This window comes from Dendropsophus ebraccatus, chromosome 9 (assembly GCF_027789765.1).
Source record: "Dendropsophus ebraccatus isolate aDenEbr1 chromosome 9, aDenEbr1.pat, whole genome shotgun sequence".
NCBI lineage: Eukaryota > Metazoa > Chordata > Amphibia > Anura > Hylidae > Dendropsophus > Dendropsophus ebraccatus.
The window spans coordinates 37,244,218-37,266,784 of record NC_091462.1 but is presented as its reverse complement, the minus strand read 5'-3'; the positions used below and the strand labels follow the sequence as shown (position 1 = coordinate 37,266,784).

Sequence of the window (22,567 nt, the reverse complement as noted above, 5' to 3'; positions counted from 1 at the left end):
GTGTAAACATGCCTAAGGGTCGTATAAAACTGCCCAATCCTAATTGTATAATCTCTGCGATCGGCGCTCGCCTACAAAGGCTTCACAAAGAACGATCAGTCATGTGACTGGCTGCAGGTCACTAAGGCCCAATCACTCATGATCGTTGGCTGATCACTAGCCCTATTACACAATATCTGATATCTGCTTTGTTTTAGCTGATAATCGCCACATGTAATAAGGTCATTATGGGTATGTTTACATGCTGCAGATTTCCCCTGTACTGGAAAGCTCAATAGAAACCCTAATGAACGCAGGTGTGAACAGAGCCCCAGTAAGTCAATCTATGTTCACATTATGCTTCTGTGGATGACAATTTAGTTTTCTTTAAAAAGAGAGGGTATTCCAAATTCACATAACGTATGCCCTATTGGACAGGATAGAGAATAAGTGTCAGATGGCAGTGGGCCAATTGTCGAGATCCTCCATGATCTCCTGAAGAGGAATGGATTCTGAATGTGGTGGCGACTCAATGTACACATGACTCTATGCAATTCATTTTCTAGACAGCTCTACAGACAATGGATGGAGCAGCGGCCCACGTGTGACTCATTCTGGAGATGGTGGGAGATCCCTGTGGTCGGACCCCTAGTGATCTGACTCATATCCTGTGTATAGGGGATGCAAAAGAAGAGCTTGTGAAGCCTCATTGAAGAGTCTCGAAACACAGCACGAGCCAGATATCCCTCCAGGAGGACCCAGTCAAGGGGCACCAAAAACTTACAGGAGCCCCCCCCCTTGGCTGGGTCCTTCCCGGAGGGATATCTGGCTTGTCCTGTGTTCGAGACTCTTCAATGTTTCCCAGGGGGCAATGCACTTAGGATTTCACTGCATTGAGCGCTTTCACTAGCAGCCGGCAGTGTTATCGTTTGGCTGGTCTCCCTGAGATCAGCGATCTGTTTCTCTTATGTGAATAGGGGATGTTATTTTAACTTGGAAAATCCCTTTAATAATAATAATTTTATAGCACATACATATCACACAGTGTAGGCTTCACATGATAGAAAAGAAAAAAAAAAAAAAGTATAGGTTCTGTTTAAATGACCAAAAAATAATTTTTTTTCTTTTAACTTAGGGGGTTAGAGGTTGGTATAGTTTCTGTGCATGGCCTTCCCATGTAACAAACTATTAAGTTCAGGCTGACTGTATTATATAAAAGGAATAAACTTAATCCTGAATCATCTTATATGTATTTGGCATCAGATTGTTTCAATTGTTTTTGAATTTATTTTTTTTTAATTAAAAATAATAATAAAAAAAAAAAATTACCAGAAAAGAAAGCTAGAGTTAAAATTCCTAATTGCTTCCCCCCCCCATATTTAATATTCCAAAGTGTTTCAGACCTTCATGGCCATGACTAAAGAATGGAAGGTCCGAAACCGGTCAGCATTTTAAAATCTGAAATCTGAAACGCAATAAGGAATTTTTAACTTGGGGGCAAGAGAATTGTCTCTTTTTGGTATACTATGACTCCAGTGTCCGGGGGTAGCGCTCATGTGCTCGGATAGAAACATACTGGCTATAGGACATACAAACAAAGTCATGAAAATGCTGACATCAACCTAGGATCCAGTATCTGTTCACATTATATGACAAAATAAATCTGTCGATCTACCTTGTGGCCGCTGGAAACAAATCTGACATAAGAATCACGTCTTATAGGTTTTATTATTTGACGCTTGATGTGAAGCAGAATTTATAAAACTGCTACTAAACCGTTAGGACGTTCATTGGATAAGATGCTACAATCAGAAAAAGAAGATTTCTAATCAGAAAGAAGATTCTAGATTGTCGCTACTGGATGCCGGGAGCCTGTATTTCTCTGTAGCTGCTGAGGACACATGAGCAGGCAATGATGCAGAGACGTGCCAGCTTTTACAGCTCTATATTTCACCACTAACTGATCAGCATCCATTTTGAGTCATGTAGGACTTGCTGAGCGCATGTGAAGACGAACGTGGAGAGAATTCTGCTATCAAAGAAGCCGGCACCAGATGTCACTGCAGGATGCAAAGGCTTCCCACATTATTCTATGCAGGCCGGCCACCAGTCACTTCCTGCAGGCAGACGGCAGATGAACTGGAATCCGGCTCGGCGGGAGCACATTTCCACTTGGTGGTGTAAACACTCATTTAAAGGGAAAGTACACTCAAAAAAGTGTGTGTCAAATCATTTACGCAACTAATCCATCATTTGGTGCAGATATTAGGGTGGAAATTATAAGAGGGGGGGGGGGGGGGGGGGAGTTTTCAAATCAACTGGTGTAAGAAACAATATGCAGATTTGTAAGCACTTATCAGCAGCTGTATGTCCTGCAGGAAGTGGTGTATTCTTTTCAATCTAATACAGTGCTCTCTGCTGCCACCCCTGTCCGTGACAGGAACTGTCCAGAGCAGGGGCGGTTTTCTATGAGGATTTGAAACTGCTCTGGACAGTTAAACAGATGCCAGAAAGCACCAGAGATTTGCAATTTACTTCTAATAAAAAATCTCAAGTTGTCCAGTACTTACCAGCTGCTGTATGCCCAGCGGGAAGTGGTGTATTCTTTCCATTCTCACACAGTGCTCTCTGCTGCCATCTCTGTCCATGTTAGGAACTGTCCAGAGCAGGAGAGGTATTCTATGGGGGTTTGCTGCTACTCTGCACAGTTCCTATCATGGACAGAGAGGAAAGCAGAGATCACTGTGTCAGACACCAGAAGAAGAATACACCATTTTCTGCAGGACATACAGTATCTGATGAGTATGGGAAAGGTTAAGATTTTTAAATAGAAGTAAATTACAAATCTATATAACTTTCTGAAACCAGTTCATTTGAAAGAAACAGATTATAGCCGGAGTAACCCTTTAAATAGAAGTAAATTACAAATACATACAACCTTCTGACACCAGTTGATCAGAAAACAATTTTACAGCAGACAACCAATTGTCAGGGGAACCTCTAGCCAGACATTGGTAGAATTACATGATGGCTCCAGCTCATAGGAGCCCCCCACCCCTTTGTGGGGTTTATAGGCTCTTTTAGGCATATGGACAAGGGTTGTCTTAGTGAGGCCTGAAAATTAATAGCCTAAAGCCATAATACTAAACACGTGGGTTATTCAAAAAAAAAAAAAAAAAGTCTTGTTATTCTTGCACGCACTTTCATTTACAATCCTCACTCTTTTATGGGCTATGGGTCAAGGTTCAAGTTTGCAGCTCTTCAGATCCATCATGCGCTTCTTATAGACGGAAGGATGAAGGCACCAGAGCCGGCGTGGTTTACGAGCCTCTGACGTACATCTATATGTTACTTCCTCATTCTCTAGGCGGGTACAATAAGGATGCTTGTGCCGGCCTGCTTTTATTCTCATCTATGTGTGTGCTTTAATAAATGTTGTGAGAACAGCACCTGGGGATATCCTTGGGATCCATGGTCCCTTGCCTGTCACAAATCAATGGAGCTTTATACACTTCTGGATTCTCAGCAGAAGACATGTGCAAGTCATAAAACGCTTCAACAAAAACCTCAGACACAGAAGTCATTCATGTATGCCGTTCTCTGTGGACATGGGCATCAGTGCCACTCCCTACAGCCACCATCCCTGTATGGACGGATATGGATTCATGGACGGATTCTTCCAGAAAAAGCACCGCTCTTGTCCTCAGTTTGGGTGCGGGGTACGAGTATACAGCTAAGTAATGGTCCTTTTACACGGTGCGATAATTCGCCCGATCGCACCATTAACGATTTTGAATGAACAATGTTTTTTTTATAACGATCAGCGTTTAGACGGAACGATACATTGTATGGAAAATTCGCTATCTCACACATACAGGAAATCGTTGAAAGAATGTTTACACTGAACGATCTGCAAATTTTTTGCGAACGATCAACGATGATTTAAAGAGTCACTGTCGTATTTTTTTTTTTTTTTGCAGCAATCAATAGTCCAGGCGATTTTAAGAAACTTTGTAATTGGGTTTATTAGCCAAATCTGCCATTATCTGCATGTAAAAAGCCTTTTCCCAGGTCCCCTTCTCCTTCCTCTTTTTCATCCACTCTGAAAAATCTGAAAATTGTGACTTGTTGCAGGAGTCGTCCCCTGTCTGTTCTAGGGAGAGGGGAGGGGGGAGGAGGAAGGAGGGAGTTAGCCGGCAGCAGAAAGCAGATAACAGAGGATTACAGGCACGGAGCTGGGTGACAGCTGTAATCTGAGCTCAGACAGGTCACTGGTGACTGTCACAGGAGATATCCCGTGAGGGATTTGTAGATGAACTCTTTGTTGTCCTGTTTTGGTCTTTTCTTTAGCTCTCTCCATAGGAGAACAATGAAGGCAGGGGGGAGAGCTTCAAACTGCTTTTTCATGATAAAAATGCATTTTTCGGATAATAAACCCAATTACAAAGTTTCTTAAAATCGCCTGGACTATTGATTTCTGCAAAAAAAAATTTCACGACAGTGACACTTTAAGAACATGTTGAAAGATCAAAATGAACGATTTCTCACTCGTCGTTTGCAGCATTTACACGTACGATTATCGTTCGAATTCGACCGTTATCGTGCAAAAACTAACGATAATCGGCCCGTGTAAAAGGACCATTAGTGTGCTGATACATCACCCCGCCCGTTATAACCTGCAAACTTATTGCTATATCAGCAATGTTAAGAGGGGGGCGCATGAACGCTCCAAGGTCTTCATTATGGTGCACGTGCCGTAGAGCGGCGTCCTATTCATGCCACCATAATGAAGTCGGAGTGATGACGCAATGGAAGGCCCGCCTCTTGGTAACATTGCTGATACTGTGCTGTCAATCACGCCCACAGGGGTAGTGACTACAGTGCTAGCAGGCCCACTGACTGTGACTACCTGGCCGACAGACAACACCCAGATGATTATTTGGTCCGCATTTACATACAGCGCAGGAAATTTTTAAAGTACTGTATTTTCCTGCGTATAAGACTACTTTTTAACCTAGGAAAATCTTCAATCAGGGGTCGTCTTATACACCGGGTGTTGTCTTATAGGACGGGTTCTTAAAACCTTCAGAACTGGACTGGAGAATCTGCGGTCACCGCATAGGGTGGGGGAGCTCAAAAACAGCTGCATCCCCGTCGTATGAAGGGCAGAGCAAGCTTCAGGTGTCCTAGGTATGGGGGAAAAAAAGAGATACGGTAGAGTGGTGCTGTGCCCATAAAACACACCTCTTTCCCCCATCTGGCCGCCCTTCTATCCTACCAGTATTACTGTACCTTCTTCTCTGCCTCTCAGATCTTGCTGCTGTCTGATGTTTTTTATTCATTTTTATTTGGTGTGCCTTGGAAGAGGGGTAGTATACGACGTGTATATCTCAAACTCTATATTTTAACTAGAAAAGTTGGGGGTCGTCTTTTATGTCGGAAAATACGGTAGGTTTGCGGGTTGTAGCGGGCACTGACGCTGGCTACATGTATATATTTGAGAAGTGTGCTGGGTGATGTATCAGCATGTTTGCTTAGCTGTATACCCCTTTTTTTTTTTGATGAATGGTTCCCCTTAGGGTACAAACCCACTTGACGTATTTGCTGCGTGAATCAGTCTTAAAAATAAGCAGGCAAAACGCAGGTTGGCTTTATACCATTGTTCTGCGTTAAAATACGCAATTGCGTATTTTTGAAGCGTGGAGCTACATGCGTTTTTCGCACAGGTTGTTAACAACTGATGCTTTGCTAACAACAAGCTTCACGCTTCAAAAATACGCAATTGCGTATTTTAACGCAGAACAATCGTATAAAGCCAACCTGCGTTTTGCCTGCTTATTTTTAAGACTGATTCACGCAGCAAATACGTCAAGTGGGTTTGTACCCTGAATGACAGTACCCATTTAAAGAGAATATATCATCCAGATTTGATTTTCTGATCACAGCCTGGTATTGGAACATGTGGTTTTTCTAATCTGTTTCTATTTTCTGAGATATAATATATTATATTATATATATATATATATATATATATATATATATATATATATATATATATATATATATATATATCTCATGGGGGCCTAAACTGTTTTTAACCCCTTCACATCAGCAATATCTCTACTGCCGATGTCCTGTGCAGTAAGAACACACATATACATATACATATACATTGTCCTCATCACTTTCCTTGGCAGGCAGGGGTAAAACAATTACCTCCGTCCTGTCATCCTGTCAGATCGCGATCTTCTCATAGAGTCTGCCCTCAGCTCCCCGCTCACCGTGTGTGTGTAATAGCTCAGGCAGCGAGTAGGGAATAAGGAGAAAGGGAGTGCTTACCTGACAGGTCGGCGCTCGCTTTCCCCTCAATATGGTGCCGTGTAATACGGCCTTAAAGGGGTACTCTGGCGCAGGAGGGGGGGCTTTTTTCCAATCTGCCCGGGAAGGAGGTGGCTGAGGGCAACGACATCCACTCACCTCCCCGGTTCTAGCGGCGGGTCCCGTATCACGGAGCTCTGGTACCCGCTGCCCGGTCGCTTCCTGGTCTCTTGACGCAGGCTCGAGACGTGACGTTTCAAGTCCGCTCAGCCAGTCAGTGACGGAGGTGGGATCCCGCCCCCCCCCCCCCCCCGTCCTACACCTATTAGGACACCCTAATACAACACCCTCATGGGAAAAAACCCTTTAACCTAAAAAGGCATAGGAATCTTCCATGTCCACAATAAACATTCTATACATATAACAAAAAGTAAAAATGGCATATAAAACAATATGCAGCCTGTTACTTTCCTAGTAAAATGGAATAAAGCTATAAAACGGAGTCTGGCTCTGCATTTCACTTTCAGTAGTCAGGAAAGCTTCCTTCCTGAGAGGCGGCTGAACGTCAGAGGAGAGGATCAACAATGGAATGTGGCTCGCCTGTCCTGTTTACTGTAAGTGCCGATGCCAGGAAAGCGATACTCCAGGCGCAGAGCCAAACATCATGAACTTAAGTACTTCATGGCCAGATTAACCATAAATATTCTCTACTACCTGTCAGACCCGCACCCACAGTGCCTGACAGTACATAGGAGTGACTGGGGGCTTTAGATTGGCTTCTACTTTCTCTATTTTAATACGTCCAATACAAAACTGAAATGGTCTAGACGGCCGTAGGAGTTAAAGAAATCTAATGCACGAGACGCCATCAATTATTCCCAACAACACTGCTACATGTCTTCTAATTCGCAAAATGACTCGGCTACGTTCACATCATGAGCGTCATCAGTGCTGGGCTCAGGGACACAAGGTCTACTGGGGATGGAGATTCTGGAGAACCCGCATTCCCTCTATGGGTACAGGCCGGATCCACAGCGAAATACACTGCCAATCCCTTGCCTTTAGTTTGTATGGGAAGACATACTTGCATCGGGATTGACCTCCTGCTGCGAGTATGTAAGTGACAACTCTGTCAACCCCAACAACCGGTGCATACATTACCTGCTCCACACTCCGGCTTGCTTCGGGGGTTCCCAGCGTCAGAGCACTGTGGTGGGGCAGCGCACTGATTGGCTGACCGGGACGACCGCCCAGTTAACCCCCCGCCATATATGTTGTTATAAAAAAACTTTTGACATGTTATAGAGACGTGTCAAAAGTTTTAATCAGTCCGAGTCTGAGTGCTCAAACCCATACCGGTCGGGAGATAGAGCGGGGAGAGGACAAAGGCTGCAGCACGTCCTTTCCCCTCTCTATCTCCCGGTAGGTACAGGCACTCGGATTTCGACCAATTAAAACTTTTGATACGTCTCTGAGTTTTTTTTAATAACAGGTACACTTTAAAGGTTTTAAAAACCTACACGGTTTGGTTACGTTAACCCTTTAAAGTGGTGACCAGGTGATTTTTAGTAGAGATGAGCAAACCTTGAGCACTCTCTGATCCGTCCGAGCCTAAAAGCTTTGCATTTGACTACCAGTGACTGAAGAAGTTGGATGCAGCCCTAGGAAGTCCTGGAAAACATAGATGCAGCCTATGGCTGCCTCCAACATCTTTAGCCACTGGTAATCAATTGCAGAGCGCTCAGGTTTGGATGGATGCGAGTGTGCTTGAGGTTTGCTCATCGCTAGACTTTAATAATCTCATGTCTCTTGCTGAGGCCTCTGCTGTGCCATGACACGGTGCAGGAAAAAGTTTACTGGCCTCAATAGTCTTCACTGTGCTGGGGGATGATTTACAGTACTCATATGGGGAAAGAAGGGGGTTATTAATGCCTGGTTCTGCAAAGTGCTAAGACAGCAGCAGCACAGCAAGGAAGGGGTTACATTTACAGCTGAACTGCTGCTGAGAGGAAGCCTATGACTGTACAATGTTTATTGTACTTGTTACCATCCTTTTACACGGCCTCAATATCATGAAAACTAGTGTGCCTAGGAACATTCATTCCAGATAATCGTCCCGTGTAAAAGGGTCTGGCGATTAGCCAATGAACAAAGAAACAAACTCCAGTTCAATTCAATAGGAGCTGAGCAGCAGTAACCTACCCCACCACATCACAGTAGATGGAGTAGGGCTTGGTTCACTGTGTATAGGCGCGGATGAAGTGGCTCTGCCGAACAGCTGAGGGTGGAAGGTGTCAACCAGTATATGACTAGCACATTAATGTTATAGACCCAGAAAACCCCTTTAACTGTATTCCAAAAAATATGCTTTATCCGCCAAGCGACCATATTATCTATATCTTGGTGAGAAGAAAACCCAATCTTACCATTACTACAGTAAATTTTACTTTAGAGGTCTGGTATTTTTGCTATTTTGCAAGAAGAGTTCTGCAGAAAAGAAAAAAAAAGAAAAGCAGCAATATCCCTTAATCCCATTTATGAACCCTGCCCCAAACTCTAAGTAAACCAAGGCAAATACCATTAAGCCTTCAGCCACAAGCTATGCTGACCTGTACATACTTGAAATGTGGCATTCCAAGCTAAAAACACAAAGGGAGGGGATGTACTAATATAAGGCCAAAGGTGGAGTACAATGCATGTGTCAATTCTTGTTATTTATTAAACACAGTTATGAAGAATGTCTAGAAGAAGGTGCGTCGGAGGAGCCAAAAACTTATACAAATTCTTTTTAAAGAAGATTTAGACGATCCCTGACAAACCGCTGGTGTCTGCCATGCTGCATTATTTTTGCTGAAAACATTAGGAGTAGAGATGAGCGAACCGGGTTTCGAGTCGATCCGATTTGATTAGCTGGGGCTGCTGAACTTGGATAAAGCTCTAAGGTTGTCTGGAAAACATGGATACAGCCAGTGACTATATCCATGTTTTCCACATAGCCTTAGGGCTTTATCCAAGTTCAGCAGCCACCGCTAATCAAATGCCGAAAGGTCGGGTTCAGATCGTCTCAAGCATGCTCAAAGTTCGCTCTTCTCTAATTACGAGTAGTGTTGAGCGGATGGTTATGGTCATACTCACCTACCCTAATCCCCTGCTGGTCACAGTTTCCAAATTCAGACGTAAGGGCAGAACCTGCCTACTCAACCAATCACTGGCAGTGGCACTGTCCTCCTTAGGGCCCTATTCCACCGGACGATTATCGTTCAGATTATCGTTAAATCGTTTGAATCTAAACGATAACCATTCGGTTGAAATTCCGTTGCGGAATTCTCAGCTCGCGGACTACGGCGGGCGCGGGCGTCTCCGCCTGTGTTATAGACTCCATTCTATGCACGGGTGGATTCCTTCATCCGTCAAAAGAATGATCACGTTCTGGAAGTTACTGGAATCTAACCAGGTAGAAGAGCGTCATTTTATGTTTACCATACTGCCAGTACCATATATTTTTTTTATTTTTTACACACACTGGGATGCCCTTTTAAATTGTAAGGAACAATAAAAAAAAAAACTCATCTACTTGATCACCCAGCCCTCGAGCCACAGTCCACATACTGTGTCCACTAATATTTAGGGTGCGTTTACACGTAACGGATCCACAGCGGATTCCTCGCTGCGAATTTACAGCGAGATCCACTGCGGATCCCTGTCCTGTATACTCTGGGCACGCTGAGCGGGACGTGAAGACGCCTGGAGCCCCAAAGCAAGCCGGAGCGGGGACCAGGTGATGCATACGTTCCGGCGGCCAGGGGGGTTGCCGGGGCGGGCTGCTGACACACTTGCAAAAGGATGTGCATCCCGCTGCGACTTTGTGTTTGTCTGCCCATAGTGTACAGGGCAGGGATCCGCAGCGGATCTCACTGTGAATAAGTGCAGGGAAAAAAGCACTTTATAAGCATTTCCTGTAATAAGTGTATATTGTGGATTTGTATAACTTTTGGGGGGCAATACAATATTTTAATAAAAAAATTTTCACTAGACTTCTCCTTTAATTTCTTACAGTAAAGTGAGTAAACAGAAGCAGACATGTAACAGTGTGTGATAATCAATAACATATTCTTACTCCTGTAAGTAAGTAATTCTTTGGGTCTTATATCTTATGAGATAGTAGGGTCTATATTCTTACGGTGAAAGTCACTTTTATTGCTCTGCAAACATGTAGTTATCTACGATCAAAATTTCCCATCTACAACAATATGGTACCAATAAATACTAGAGATCACGGCGCAAAAAAAAAAAAAGGAGCCTTAAAGGTTAAAAATAAAAAAAAAAAAAAAAAAGCATTTTGGCTCTTAGAAAGTGAGGAGGAACATTGCTTCACTGTGACTTGGACATCTGTGCATCAATGACCTTTGGTGATGAAGGGGTTAAAAGGGGGACACAGAAAAAAAATCGTTATTAGACTGAATGATAAACTCCCCATATATGTATATATATATATATATACACATATACATATACACACACACACACCGTGGAAGGACAAGGGCACATGCATCCACTTTGGACACATTAATAGCAACATTTCAGTGACAAAATATATAATTACAAGATATTATGACCTATTACCTGCAATTCTGATCACAAAAGGGAAACTGTAAACTTATTTATGGGAGGATTAAGTCTGCCAAGGCAGCAGCCAGCATGATATATAGGAGTATATCTGCCAACATTACAATAATAAGGGTGCAGCTAATGAACCACATATATAGAAAGCTAGGCTTTCATCCAATAGGCCCAGAGGGTATAAAGATCATCATATGTGAGTGATATACAAAACATTCAGAAAACCTTAAGACCCTTTGACTTTAAAAAAAAAAAATTGTTATAGTGGGGTCTGGTTCTAAAAAATAAAAAAGTTTTCATAATGAGAATTAGGGCAGGGCGGTATACCGCAAAAATACCGATACCGTCTCTGGCGTCGGTTAACCGACCTCAACTCTGCCAGGACGGTATCTGCGGTATTTCCCCCCTCCCTCCTCACCGGCGGCCGCATGCTCTGCTCCACTCCGTTTAATCTTCCTGAGGAGGAAGACTGGAGATGTGACAGGCTGCGCACAGGCGTGCTGTGTGCTCAGCGCTGCCGCTGCTTCCGGGCGGCTCTGGAAGCTGCACGGCGTGCCCTGCCTCCCCTCTCCCGTACATAAAGTGGCTGCTGGGGTCAGGTATGGGTCGGCACATCCTCCCCCCACCAGGCACCGCACTCTGTCGCACTCTGACAGGAATCCTCGGCGTCCCGTTATCTTTTGGCAGTGCTGGAAGCAGCCGTGTGTGACGCTCTGCCGGTGACGCTGCCGGCAGATATATGTGCTACAACACTGAGGTACGGGGGCAGAGGATTCCTGTGCAGGAGAGAAGAAAGGATATGCAAAGTAGCCGTGCAGGAGAGAGAGAGAGAGAGTGCGGTGCCCGGTGGAGCATGGAGGTGCCGACCTATACCTGACCCCAAGTGTATGTGCGGGAGAGGGGGGGGGGCAGAACAGCTTGTGACTGGGGGCAGATATTGGGTAGAAAGATCTCCTATCTATCTATCCATCTATCTATCTATCTCCTATCTATCTATCCATCTATCTATCTCCTATCTCTCTATCTATCTCTCTATCTATCTCTCTATCTCCTACACAAACAACAAAAGTCCACGGCACCCGGGCAGTAAATAAGAAGAGTGGGTGCCACCCCTGCACTGTGGATCCTCGAGTGCAGAATATACACGTCCAAAATTAGGGTACCGGCACTCCAAATGAAGAATAAGTGTTTTATTTCAGCTCACAGGAACAAACTAGCCTTGGCTAGTTTGTTCCTGTGAGCTGAAATAAAACACTTATTCTTCATTTGGAGTGCCGGTACCCTAATTTTGGACGTGTGTGTGTATATATAATATTATATATATATATATATATATATATATATATATATATATATATATATATATTACACACACAGACACAGACACACACAGACACAGTCACAGTTGCCCCCGGCAACCAATCAGATTCCACCTTTCATTCCTCACAGACTCTTTGGAAAATGAAAGGTGGAATCTGATTGGTTGCTAGGGGCAACAGCCAGTTTCACTTTACACCATGTTTGATAAATCTCCCCACAGTATAAAGATAGATATAGCAAAAAATATAGGCAGCACAATAAACAAACTGTGGGTGCCAGCAGACGAATCCCAGACCTTGGATCAAGTCAGCTAGTAAAAAAATACTCCGATGGTAATACAAACGTGAAAACGTGAATTTACTCCATATAACAATGTGCAGCAAACTTCACAAGTAATATACAATGTTTTGGCATCTCCTATGCCATTTTCAAATGCCACTTGAAAATGGTGTAGGAGGTGCCAAAATATTGTGTATTACTTGTGAAGTTTGCTGCACATTGTTCTATGGAGTAAATTCACGTTTGTATTACCATCGGAAAATGGGGTTTTCAAAGGGGTGTGGCTTTTAAAGGGGGCGTGTCATAATTATCGTTCAATTTATCGTTACCGCGGCTACATGTACGATAAACCGCGATATTGATTTAGGCCATTATCGCCCAGCCCTAATGAGAATGCAATAAAAAGTATTCAGACTCTTTGCTATGACACTTCTAATGTAGCTCTGAGGCTTCCCATTATCATTTTGCCAAGTGTGGACATACTGCTCATTACATGTAATTCAATGGGAACAGCAGCCACTGATGCTCTTTGTCATATGACTGATGCAGCATTGCAGTCTGGGTTCACATATAAGCTAATAAGCCCCACAATGCTGATATTAGTGGGTATTCATCACTACCCCTGACCAGCATGTCACTGGTTGTTTATAAGGGGTTGTGTCACCATGTACATACATTACTTTTCTCCTATGTATCCTGACTTACAGCCTATAGTGTACATGCAGATGTCCAACTCAGCTCCTATAATGTTACAGCAAAGCCCATTTATCCTCAGATTACTATATAATACCCTGTAAAAGCAGGATTTCCCACAATACAATTCACTAAAAATGGCACCATGGCAGGCAGTGATTGGCCACTGTGGTCAAGTGATGATGTGCTGTCACCTACAGGAGTAATAATATATTATTATTATATATTTTTTTATCATTATTAATATTATTCAGCGCCCTTAATCACAGAGCGCTATACAAGCTATAAGGATAAAAAACAGGAATAATACAAGATCAAAAACATATTACGTGAAGGCAAATGGCAGACTGGTACATGGGGGGAGAGGACCCTGCCCACGAGGGCTTACAATCTATAAAGGTAATGGGGGAGAAACAGGAGGTAAGGTGCAGCCAGTAAAGTGTGATGCAGAGTTATTGTAGGTTGTAGCCTAGTTTGAAGAGATGGGTTTTCAGGTTACTTTTGAAGGTCTTGATGGTGGATGAGAGACAGATGTGTCGGGGTAGTGAGTTCCAGAGTATGGGGGAGGCTCGGGCAAAGTTATGGAGGCGGTTGTGTGAGGTACGAACAAGGGGGAGCACAAAAGGAGGTCACTGGAGGATCGGAGGTTGTGTAAGGGACGGTAGTGGGATATCAGGTCAGAGATGTACGGAGGGGACAGGTTGTGTATGGCCTTGTATGTCATGGTCAGCAAGTGAATACGTTGGGCAATGGGGAGCCAGTGAAGGGATTGGGAGAGGGGAGAGTGGCAAAGCGAGGGGAGAGGTGGATTAGTCGGGCAGCAGAGCTAAGGATAGACTGGAGGGGAGCAAGGGAATTAGATGGAAGGTCAGAGAGGAGGAGGTTACAGTAGTCCAAGTGGAATCACCGGTGAGAAAAGAGCAGATTCTGGAAATGTTTTTGAGGCGAGGGCGGCAGGAGGTGGTCAGGGCCTGAATATGTGGTTTAAAAGACAGGACAGAGTCAAGGGTGACCCCCAAGGCAGCGGACTTCGGGGGACGGGGGACAGAGTGCAGCCAATGATAGTGACTGACAGATTAGACGGCGGGGTGGAGCGAGATGGGGGAAAGATGATTAGTTCTTACAGGGGTAGTAGGTGGCAGCAGAGAGCACACTGCTGGATAGGAAAGAACTTCACAACCTTCTCCAGCTCATATGGCAGCTAATAAGTACTAGAAAGCTTACTTTTTTAATATATAAAAGTAATTCACAAATCTGTATAACTCTTCGGCACCAGTTGATAAATTTTTTACTCCAGAATTCCCCTTTAAAATATACCATCACTGTTTGCTCACTAATAAGCTGACCTTCTGGACCAGCGCCAATCCACACAATGATGTTATAATATTGAGTCACTCACATAAGTGGCTGCTTGGTACTACAGCTAATGCCATTCAATGGAACAGTCACATAATATGAGCAAACACAGTAAATGTTTTATATAGACTAAAGGTAAACTCTGGTGATTTGTTTTCCTGTTAAATCAAATTGTGTCAAAAAGTTATACAGATTTGATAATTACTTCTATTTAAAGGGAACCTGTCACCCACCGTGTCGGGGTGACAGGCTCCCGACCCCCCGTTAGAGCCCCCTATACTCACCTAATCCGCGCTGAGGGATGAGTCCAACGCCCTTGAGAATGACGGAGCGCTGGACTCTCCTGTCATTCTCTATGGGTGTTGGACTCATCTCTCAGCGCACGCGCCGGGCTGCAGCGGCTGAGATCTTCATCACCCGACCACCTCCAGAAGCGGGACCCGGCGGGATTAGGTGAGTATAGGGGGCTCTAACGGGGGGTCAGGAGCCTGTCACCCCGGCACGGGGGGGGGGTGACAGGTTCCCTTTAAAGCTGGACAGAGGTGGCAGCAGAGAGCAACGTGTGTGTCACACTGAAAAGACAACATCACTTCCTGCAGGACATACAGCAGCTAATAATTTTTATTATATTTTTCTTAAAACAGTATTCATATTAGACTTGAAAGTAAAGCCGGAGGTAAACTAATACTGACATGAAATGATGGCATGTGGAAATTCAATCTCCCACGTAATGCTGCGTTTACACGGAACGATTATCGCTCGAATTTTCGCATAAACCATCGCATTTGAGCGATAATCGTACTGTGGAAACTCAGCAAACGATCAAACGATGAGCGAGAAATCGTTTATTTTGATCTTTCAACATGTTCTTAAATTGTCGTTCGCTGAAAATTCGCATGATAGCTTCATGTAAACAGTCTTTCACCGATTTACCCTATGTAAAAGATGGGCTTAAGCGATCTTAAAAACGATCGCAATAACGATTTTTCTTTGTAATGTATGTTATGTCTGTAAATCGCCCCCTTCCCGTGTCCCACCACCCCCGCCCGTGTACCCGGAAGTGTTGGTGCATTATACATTACCTGATCCATGTCGCGCATGTCCTCCATCTTGTGCCAAACGTCATCTTCGACCGGCCGAATCGCTGACGCCGCCCCCCCCCCCGTGGCTGGTGACGCGGCCGCATGCTCGAGTCCATCTGAACCCGAACGTTCGGCATTTGATTAGCGGGGGCTGCTGAAGTTGGATAAAGCTCTAAGGTTGTCTGGAAAACATGGATACAGCGAATGACTATATCCATGTTTTCCACATAGCCTTAGGGCTTTATCCAACTTCAGCAGCCACCGCTAATCAAATGCCGAAAGTTCGGGTTCGGATGGACTCGAGCATGCTCCAGGTTCGCTTATCTCTATTTGTGTGTATCTATATCTATATTTGAGTACGGACAAGGAGAGAAAGAAGCTGCTGCACCTCACCCCTATGGCTGACACTAATGCCTCTCAGCTACATTTAAAAACCAACGGCAGGATGTTGGTATATAATTTGATCACACCATATTGCCTCATGTACCACATGCTGGTCCCCTGGTTCACATGAGTTCCTACACTAACTCACCACTGTGTCAGTCAGCGACCGCTAACCCTGCAAAGCAAGCACAAACAGGGAGGGGAGGCCATAGAATGGCCCTGCAACCCCAATGTCACAGGACTAGAGATGAGGGAACCGGGTTCAGGTTTGAGTCGATCCGAACCCAAACGTTCAGTATTTGATAAGCTGGGGCTGCTGAACTTGGATAAAGCTCTAAGGTTGTCTGGAAAACATGGATACAGCCAATGACTATATCCACGATTTCCACATAGCCTTAGGGCTTTATCCAAGTTCAGCAGCCCCCGCTAATCAAATGCCAAAAGTTCGGGTCCGGATCGACTCGACCATGCTCGAGGTTCGCTCATCTCTACACAGGACCAATCCCCAGGGGCCCCTCCCCTCCCTGTTTGTGGTCGATTTGCAGGGTTAGCGGTCGCTGACTGACACAGTGGTGAGTTAGTGTAGGGACTCATGTGGGCCAGGGGACCAGCATGTGGTACATGAGGCAATATGGTTTGATCAAATTATATACCAACATCCCGGCGTTGATTTTTAAATGTAGCCGAGAGGCATTAGTGTCAGCCATAGGTGTGATGTGCAGCAGCTTCTTTCTCTCATTGTCCGTATAATATAATTATAATATAATTTATTTATATATATATATATATATGTATATATACACATATGCAGTGGTACTTTGGTTTAAGAGCTCACAGTTTTTCAAAATTGTGACTTTGTTTAAGAACATTGATTTGGTTTAAGAGCTCCCTGTACTGGGTGGGAGGGCAAGTGGAGGAGGGGCATGGTCTGCATAGTGGTCTACAGCACTGTACTCTGACCCAGGAAGTCTCCCTTACCCTTCAAATCATAGCAGATCCACTTCAGGCTGGGGCTTACATCAAGGGACAGGACTGTGGAGGTGATCTCTCCATAGCTGTAACCCCTCTCTCCCCAGACAGAGAGCGCTGCATGTGTGTGCCCACATCTGTCCTGCTCATTCCTTCCTGCTCCCTGCTGTCTCTGTCAGTCCTTGTGTTTCCCATCCTCTCCATTACTGTACAGTAACTTATAATATCACATATTCTGCTGTTTCTGAATGTTTGTTTTATTTGTTTTACATGTTATTCAGAATAATAAACCATTATTTTGGGGTGTGGAACCAATTGTCTGCATTTCTATAACTTCTTATGGGAAAATTTGCTTTGGTTTAAGAGTGGATTTGGATTACAAGCGCAGTCCTGGAACGAATTATGCTCGTAATCCAAGGCACCACTATATATGAGTATATTACTGTAGACTTTTGCACTGTGCAATAGAATATAATTTCTCATTAAACTTTCTTCACTTTAAATGGTAGCATCTATGCCCTTGTAGTGTTTAGGATTCAGGTAACGTGATACATATATATTTATAATGTTATACAATACGTTGTAATAACTGCTGACATCTAAGCTTACTTCATATCCTGCTAAAGGAAGCTGTAATAACTCCCATATACTGGTGAGTAATACAATGCACCAACAGAACTGGTAAAACTGGGGTGGGGTCTCCCGGCCCAGGGGCACTAGATTGGGATACAATGAAGGCCGTCAATCAATGAGTAGGATCACCCACTGGACTCGAAAGTCCAGAACAAGCAGGGATTTAGGTCAATATTGAATATTTTGACACGCCACGACCTGGCTGATGGACTGGTCGCTCAGCCAGTCAGTGACTGTGGCGGGATGCTGCTCCAGTGACTGATTGGCCAAGCCGCCAGTTCATCATCTGGGACAGGTCTTTCCACTTCATCACAACTCGGGGGAAATGCCTTCCAGCGGTGGTCCTGAGGCTGGTCCCGCCACTCACCACAGGCACGGGGAGAGGTAAGCTACTACTAGTTATCTAATTCCCCCCTGTCCCTGCCGGCTGTCAGATTTAAAAAAAATGGACGGACTTCTCCTTTAAAGCTGAATGGTGACACTGACATATTTGTCAAAGGTTTGATATTCGGTCCAAAATAAAAACAAGTCTTCATCCAGCACGTGAATAGAACTAATTAAAAGTCGCTTCAGGCCAAAGAACATAAACCTCACAGGCCTGACCCCGATTCACCGCAGAGGGATTCTACTGAAGGACAATGACCTGACAGGCCAAAACCATAAAAACAGCAGGAGACGTCAGTCACATTGCTACACACGGCATCTATCCACTACAATGACCGATACAGAGCAGCAATAATAGCGTCATACCGATAACCAGCCATGTATGTGATAGGAGGTTATAGCTCCATATACTGAAGAGCGCTCACTAATAACAAAGATATCCCCAAGTAATGTAAATCCTTAAAGGGGTTATTCAGCGCTACAAAAACATGGCCACTTTCTTCCAGAGACAGCCCCACTCTTGTCACCAGCTTGGGCAGAGGTTTTGCTGCTCAGTTCCATTGAAATGAATGAAGCTTAATTGCAAACCGCACCTGAACTGGAGACTGACAACCCATTGAGTTAATAGGGCTTAGTGTAATGCATCATTTAACCTGTGGTGGCGCAGCATGGAAACGGAAAACTTACTACCAGGTTTATTCAGAGAACAGCTGATCGCTAAGGGTTCCTGCACCTTACTGTCAAGGGTCCCTCCTAACAAGCCAAGGCAGGGAGCCCCTTTAGGTAGTTAGGCTGGAAGATCATCACCAATCCTAACTAGATCTCCAGAGGAGTGAGGAGAAGCCCTGCCATTGTAATAAGCTGGGGGTAGATATCACCAAACTAAAGAGGCTTTTATATACGTGCGGCTGCCACGGCTTCACACTGGCGCAGCTGGTACACAAGAGCCGCTATACAGTCTCAGGCAGGAAGAACATAATACAAGGATTGTTCCACCTCTGCAAGCAAAACTCTGATTGTTCTGCACAAAAATTCTCCAGAACTCAGCACAATCTATAGCCAGAGTCTTATTCTGCATCCAATGTATACCACAAACCAAGGGGTCAAACTCGGCGCCCTCCAGCTGCTGCAAAACTACAATTCCCATCATGCCTGGAGAGCTAAAGCTTTGACTGTCCAGGTATGATGGGAATTGTAGTTTTGCAACTGCTGGAAGGCGACGAGTTTGGCCCCCCCTGTTTGGGGTATACTTTGGAAGGATTTTTCTTATAAACCTCCAACACACAGCACTGTATATAGAGCAATACAAAGGGATACATCACCCAAGGGCTTCAATGTAAAAGAAAAAATGCAGAACGTGCAGAAAATAAATAGCTGACCACACTTTTCTATAAAGTAAAAAAAGAAATGATGATGTATACCGTCCAGAACTCACATGGTCCTATGTACCCAGGAGAGATCAGTCACTGACCATGTACACCAGAGTATTATAAAGAATGATGGAACAGACAGAATGTGACTGCTCACTGGGGAATACAAGGGTCATCCAGAAAATATGGCCGCTTTCTACCAGGATCAGCACCACTCCTGTCCTCAGTGTGTGTGTGTGTGTGTGTGTGTGTGTGTGTGGCGTTTCACCTCAATCCCAGGGAAGTGAATTGAGCCAAGGTGTAATACCACATACAACCTGAAAAGAGGGCCGGTGCTGTTTCTAAAAAAAACTACTTGGAACATTCAGTATCTCCATAGAAGTGAATGGAGAGTCTCTCTCACCTGGGATACGGCAGCCACCTTGGTGCACCACCATGAGGGTCTAAGAGCTGGGGTCTGCACCTCACAGACAACTAGGGAATATCCTTGGATACTGTGGGAAGACTCCTCACAGTGTGTGTGTGTGTGTGTGTGTGTGTGTGTGTGTGTGTGTGTGTGCATAATATATATTATATACAATGTGTGCTTCTCTGGATTAACAAATACATGTCCTTATAATCAGTTGTAGACAATCAGCATAGTGTGCACACACCCTAAGGATACACTCACATGTACTGTACACAGCGCAGATATTATCCTGGGGAAATTGGAGTAAATAGAAAGCAGGACGGGTGTTAGTATAACCTGAGGGAGATCTGGCAGAGCAGCGAGGAAGCCGAGAGTTATCACACATCACTATGATAATTCTTATGTATATCCCAGGCTTCAGACTCACAGCCAGATACACGGGGTGGTCTCCTCATCCCCACTGCCCGCAAAATATATATCTGCACAGGTGGAGCACTGCCCTCACACTCACATGATGCTGTCAAGACTTTGAAAATACAGATCACTGCATCCACCAGCCAGCAAGCCATCAGATAGCGGGGGTCCGTATTACTCACATCCCTGTGTATATACCACCTGTATCCAGCCTGGGATTCTCCTGCAAGACTACATGTGACTTGGGCACCCCCCCCCCCCCTCACCACCAGCACCTTGTTACCTAGGCACCCCTGCTCCTCAGCACCATGTCACCTGTGCACCCTCTCACCCCCCCCCCCCCCCGCATCACACAGCACCATGTCACCCCCCCCAGCATCACACAGCACAGGCATCACACAGCACCATGCCACCTGTGTACCCTCTCACCCCCGGCATCACACAGCACCATGTCACCCCCGCCATCACACAGCACCACGTCACCCCCCAGCACCAGGTCACCTGTGTACCCGCTCACCCCCGGCATCACACAGCACCATGTCACCCCAGGCATCACACAGCACCATGTCACCCCCGGCATCACACAGCACCATGTCACCCCCGGCATCACACAGCACCATGTCACCCCCGGCATCACACAGCACCATGTCACCCCCGGCATCACACAGCACCATGTCACCCCCGGCATCACACAGCACCATGTCACCCCCGGCATCACACAGCACCATGTCACCCCCGCCATCACACAGCACCATGTCACCCCCGCCATCACACAGCACCATGTCACCCCCGCCATCACACAGCACCATGTCACCCCCCAGCATCACACAGCACAGGCAGCACACAGCACCATGCCACCTGTGTACCCTCTCACCCCCAGCATCACACAGCACCATGTCACCGCCCAGCATCACACAGCACCATGTCACCCCCCAGCATCACACAGCACCATGTCACCCCCGCCATCACACAGCACCATGTCACCCCCGCCATCACACAGCACCATGTCACCCCCGCCATCACACAGCACCATGTCACCCCCGCCATCACACAGCACCATGTCACCCCCGCCATCACACAGCACCATGTCACCCCGCCATCACACAGCACCATGTCACCCCCGCCATCACACAGCACCATGTCACCCCCGCCATCACACAGCACCATGTCACCCCCGCCATCACACAGCACCATGTCACCCCACGCCATCACACAGCACCATGTCACCCCCGGCATCATACAGCACCATGTCACCCCCGCCATCACACAGCACCATGTCACCCCCGCCATCACACAGCACCATGTCACCCCCCAGCATCACACAGCACAGGCAGCACACAGCACCATGTCACCCCCAGCATCACGTCACCCCCGCCATCACACAGCACCACCCAGCATCACACAGCACCATGTCACCCCCACACAGCACAGGTAGCAATGCCCGGGAGCAGCTGAGGCTCACACTCACACACACAGCACAGTGCCCCACACACACACTCTCTCTCTACATACATACTCTCTCTCTCTCACACATACAGACACACACATACAGACATAGACACACACATATACAGACATATACAGACATAGACACACACACACACACACACACACACATCTATACACACAGACAGCCGATGCCACAGGTTGTCACTGCCCCCAGGCTGGCACCGCCATGCACCCCGCCCCGGAGCCCTGCACGCCGTTACCTGGCGCCGGTCCGCACCTCACACCTGTCACCTCACCGCACCCTGCGCTCCTCCCGCGCACCCACCTGCTCCGCCCGCCACACCTACCGCTTCTTAGGGATGTGTGGAGCCGCCGGGGCCTTGCACTCGCTGGCAGTGAGGGATGCGGCGGCCCCGGCCTGGAGGTGACCGGAGATGATCCTCAGCCGGCGCTGTGCACAGGCAGACACCGGGGAGCCCTGGGCGGCCGCCATGCTTCCGTGTTGTGCAGCGGAGGGGGGCCTAGGGGAGAGGTCACAGCGTGGGCACTCCGTGCTTTCCCATCATGCAGCGCGCAGCCCGCGTTACTAGGCAACGGCAGAACGCCACAATCTTCTTCTCTCACTGGTCCTCGCTTCCTAGTTCACCTGCTGAAGAAAGGGGGCGGGGCGTCACGTGACGGAGAGGAGGGCGGCGGCTTTAGTGACCGTTCTGTTGACAATGAGGGTGTGACGGGTGTGGCGGGTGTGAGGCCGGGAAGGGAGCCAAAGGCTGCGAACGGAAAGAGCGGCCCGGGGGCAGTGTACGGCGGGGGCACCGGGGAGGTCACCATCATCAGCAACAACTACCGGGGGCTCCGGCTGTAACTGCCGCCTCTTCTCCCTGTAGCTGCACGGTTATGCGCCTGTT

General features: G+C 46.1%; 1 protein-coding gene across 1 annotated transcript in view; it reads right to left on the bottom strand.

Moving 5' to 3' along the window:
* Positions 1-22,315, bottom strand: part of AGPS (alkylglycerone phosphate synthase) — a 160,995-nt gene extending 138,680 nt beyond the window's left edge. Inside the window, exon 1 of the mRNA XM_069983004.1 lies at positions 22,007-22,315. Coding sequence (XP_069839105.1) covers positions 22,007-22,152 — 146 coding nt within the window. The 5' untranslated portion in view covers positions 22,153-22,315. The remainder of the gene's footprint in view (positions 1-22,006) is intronic.
* Between the last annotated feature and the right edge of the window lie 252 nt (positions 22,316-22,567).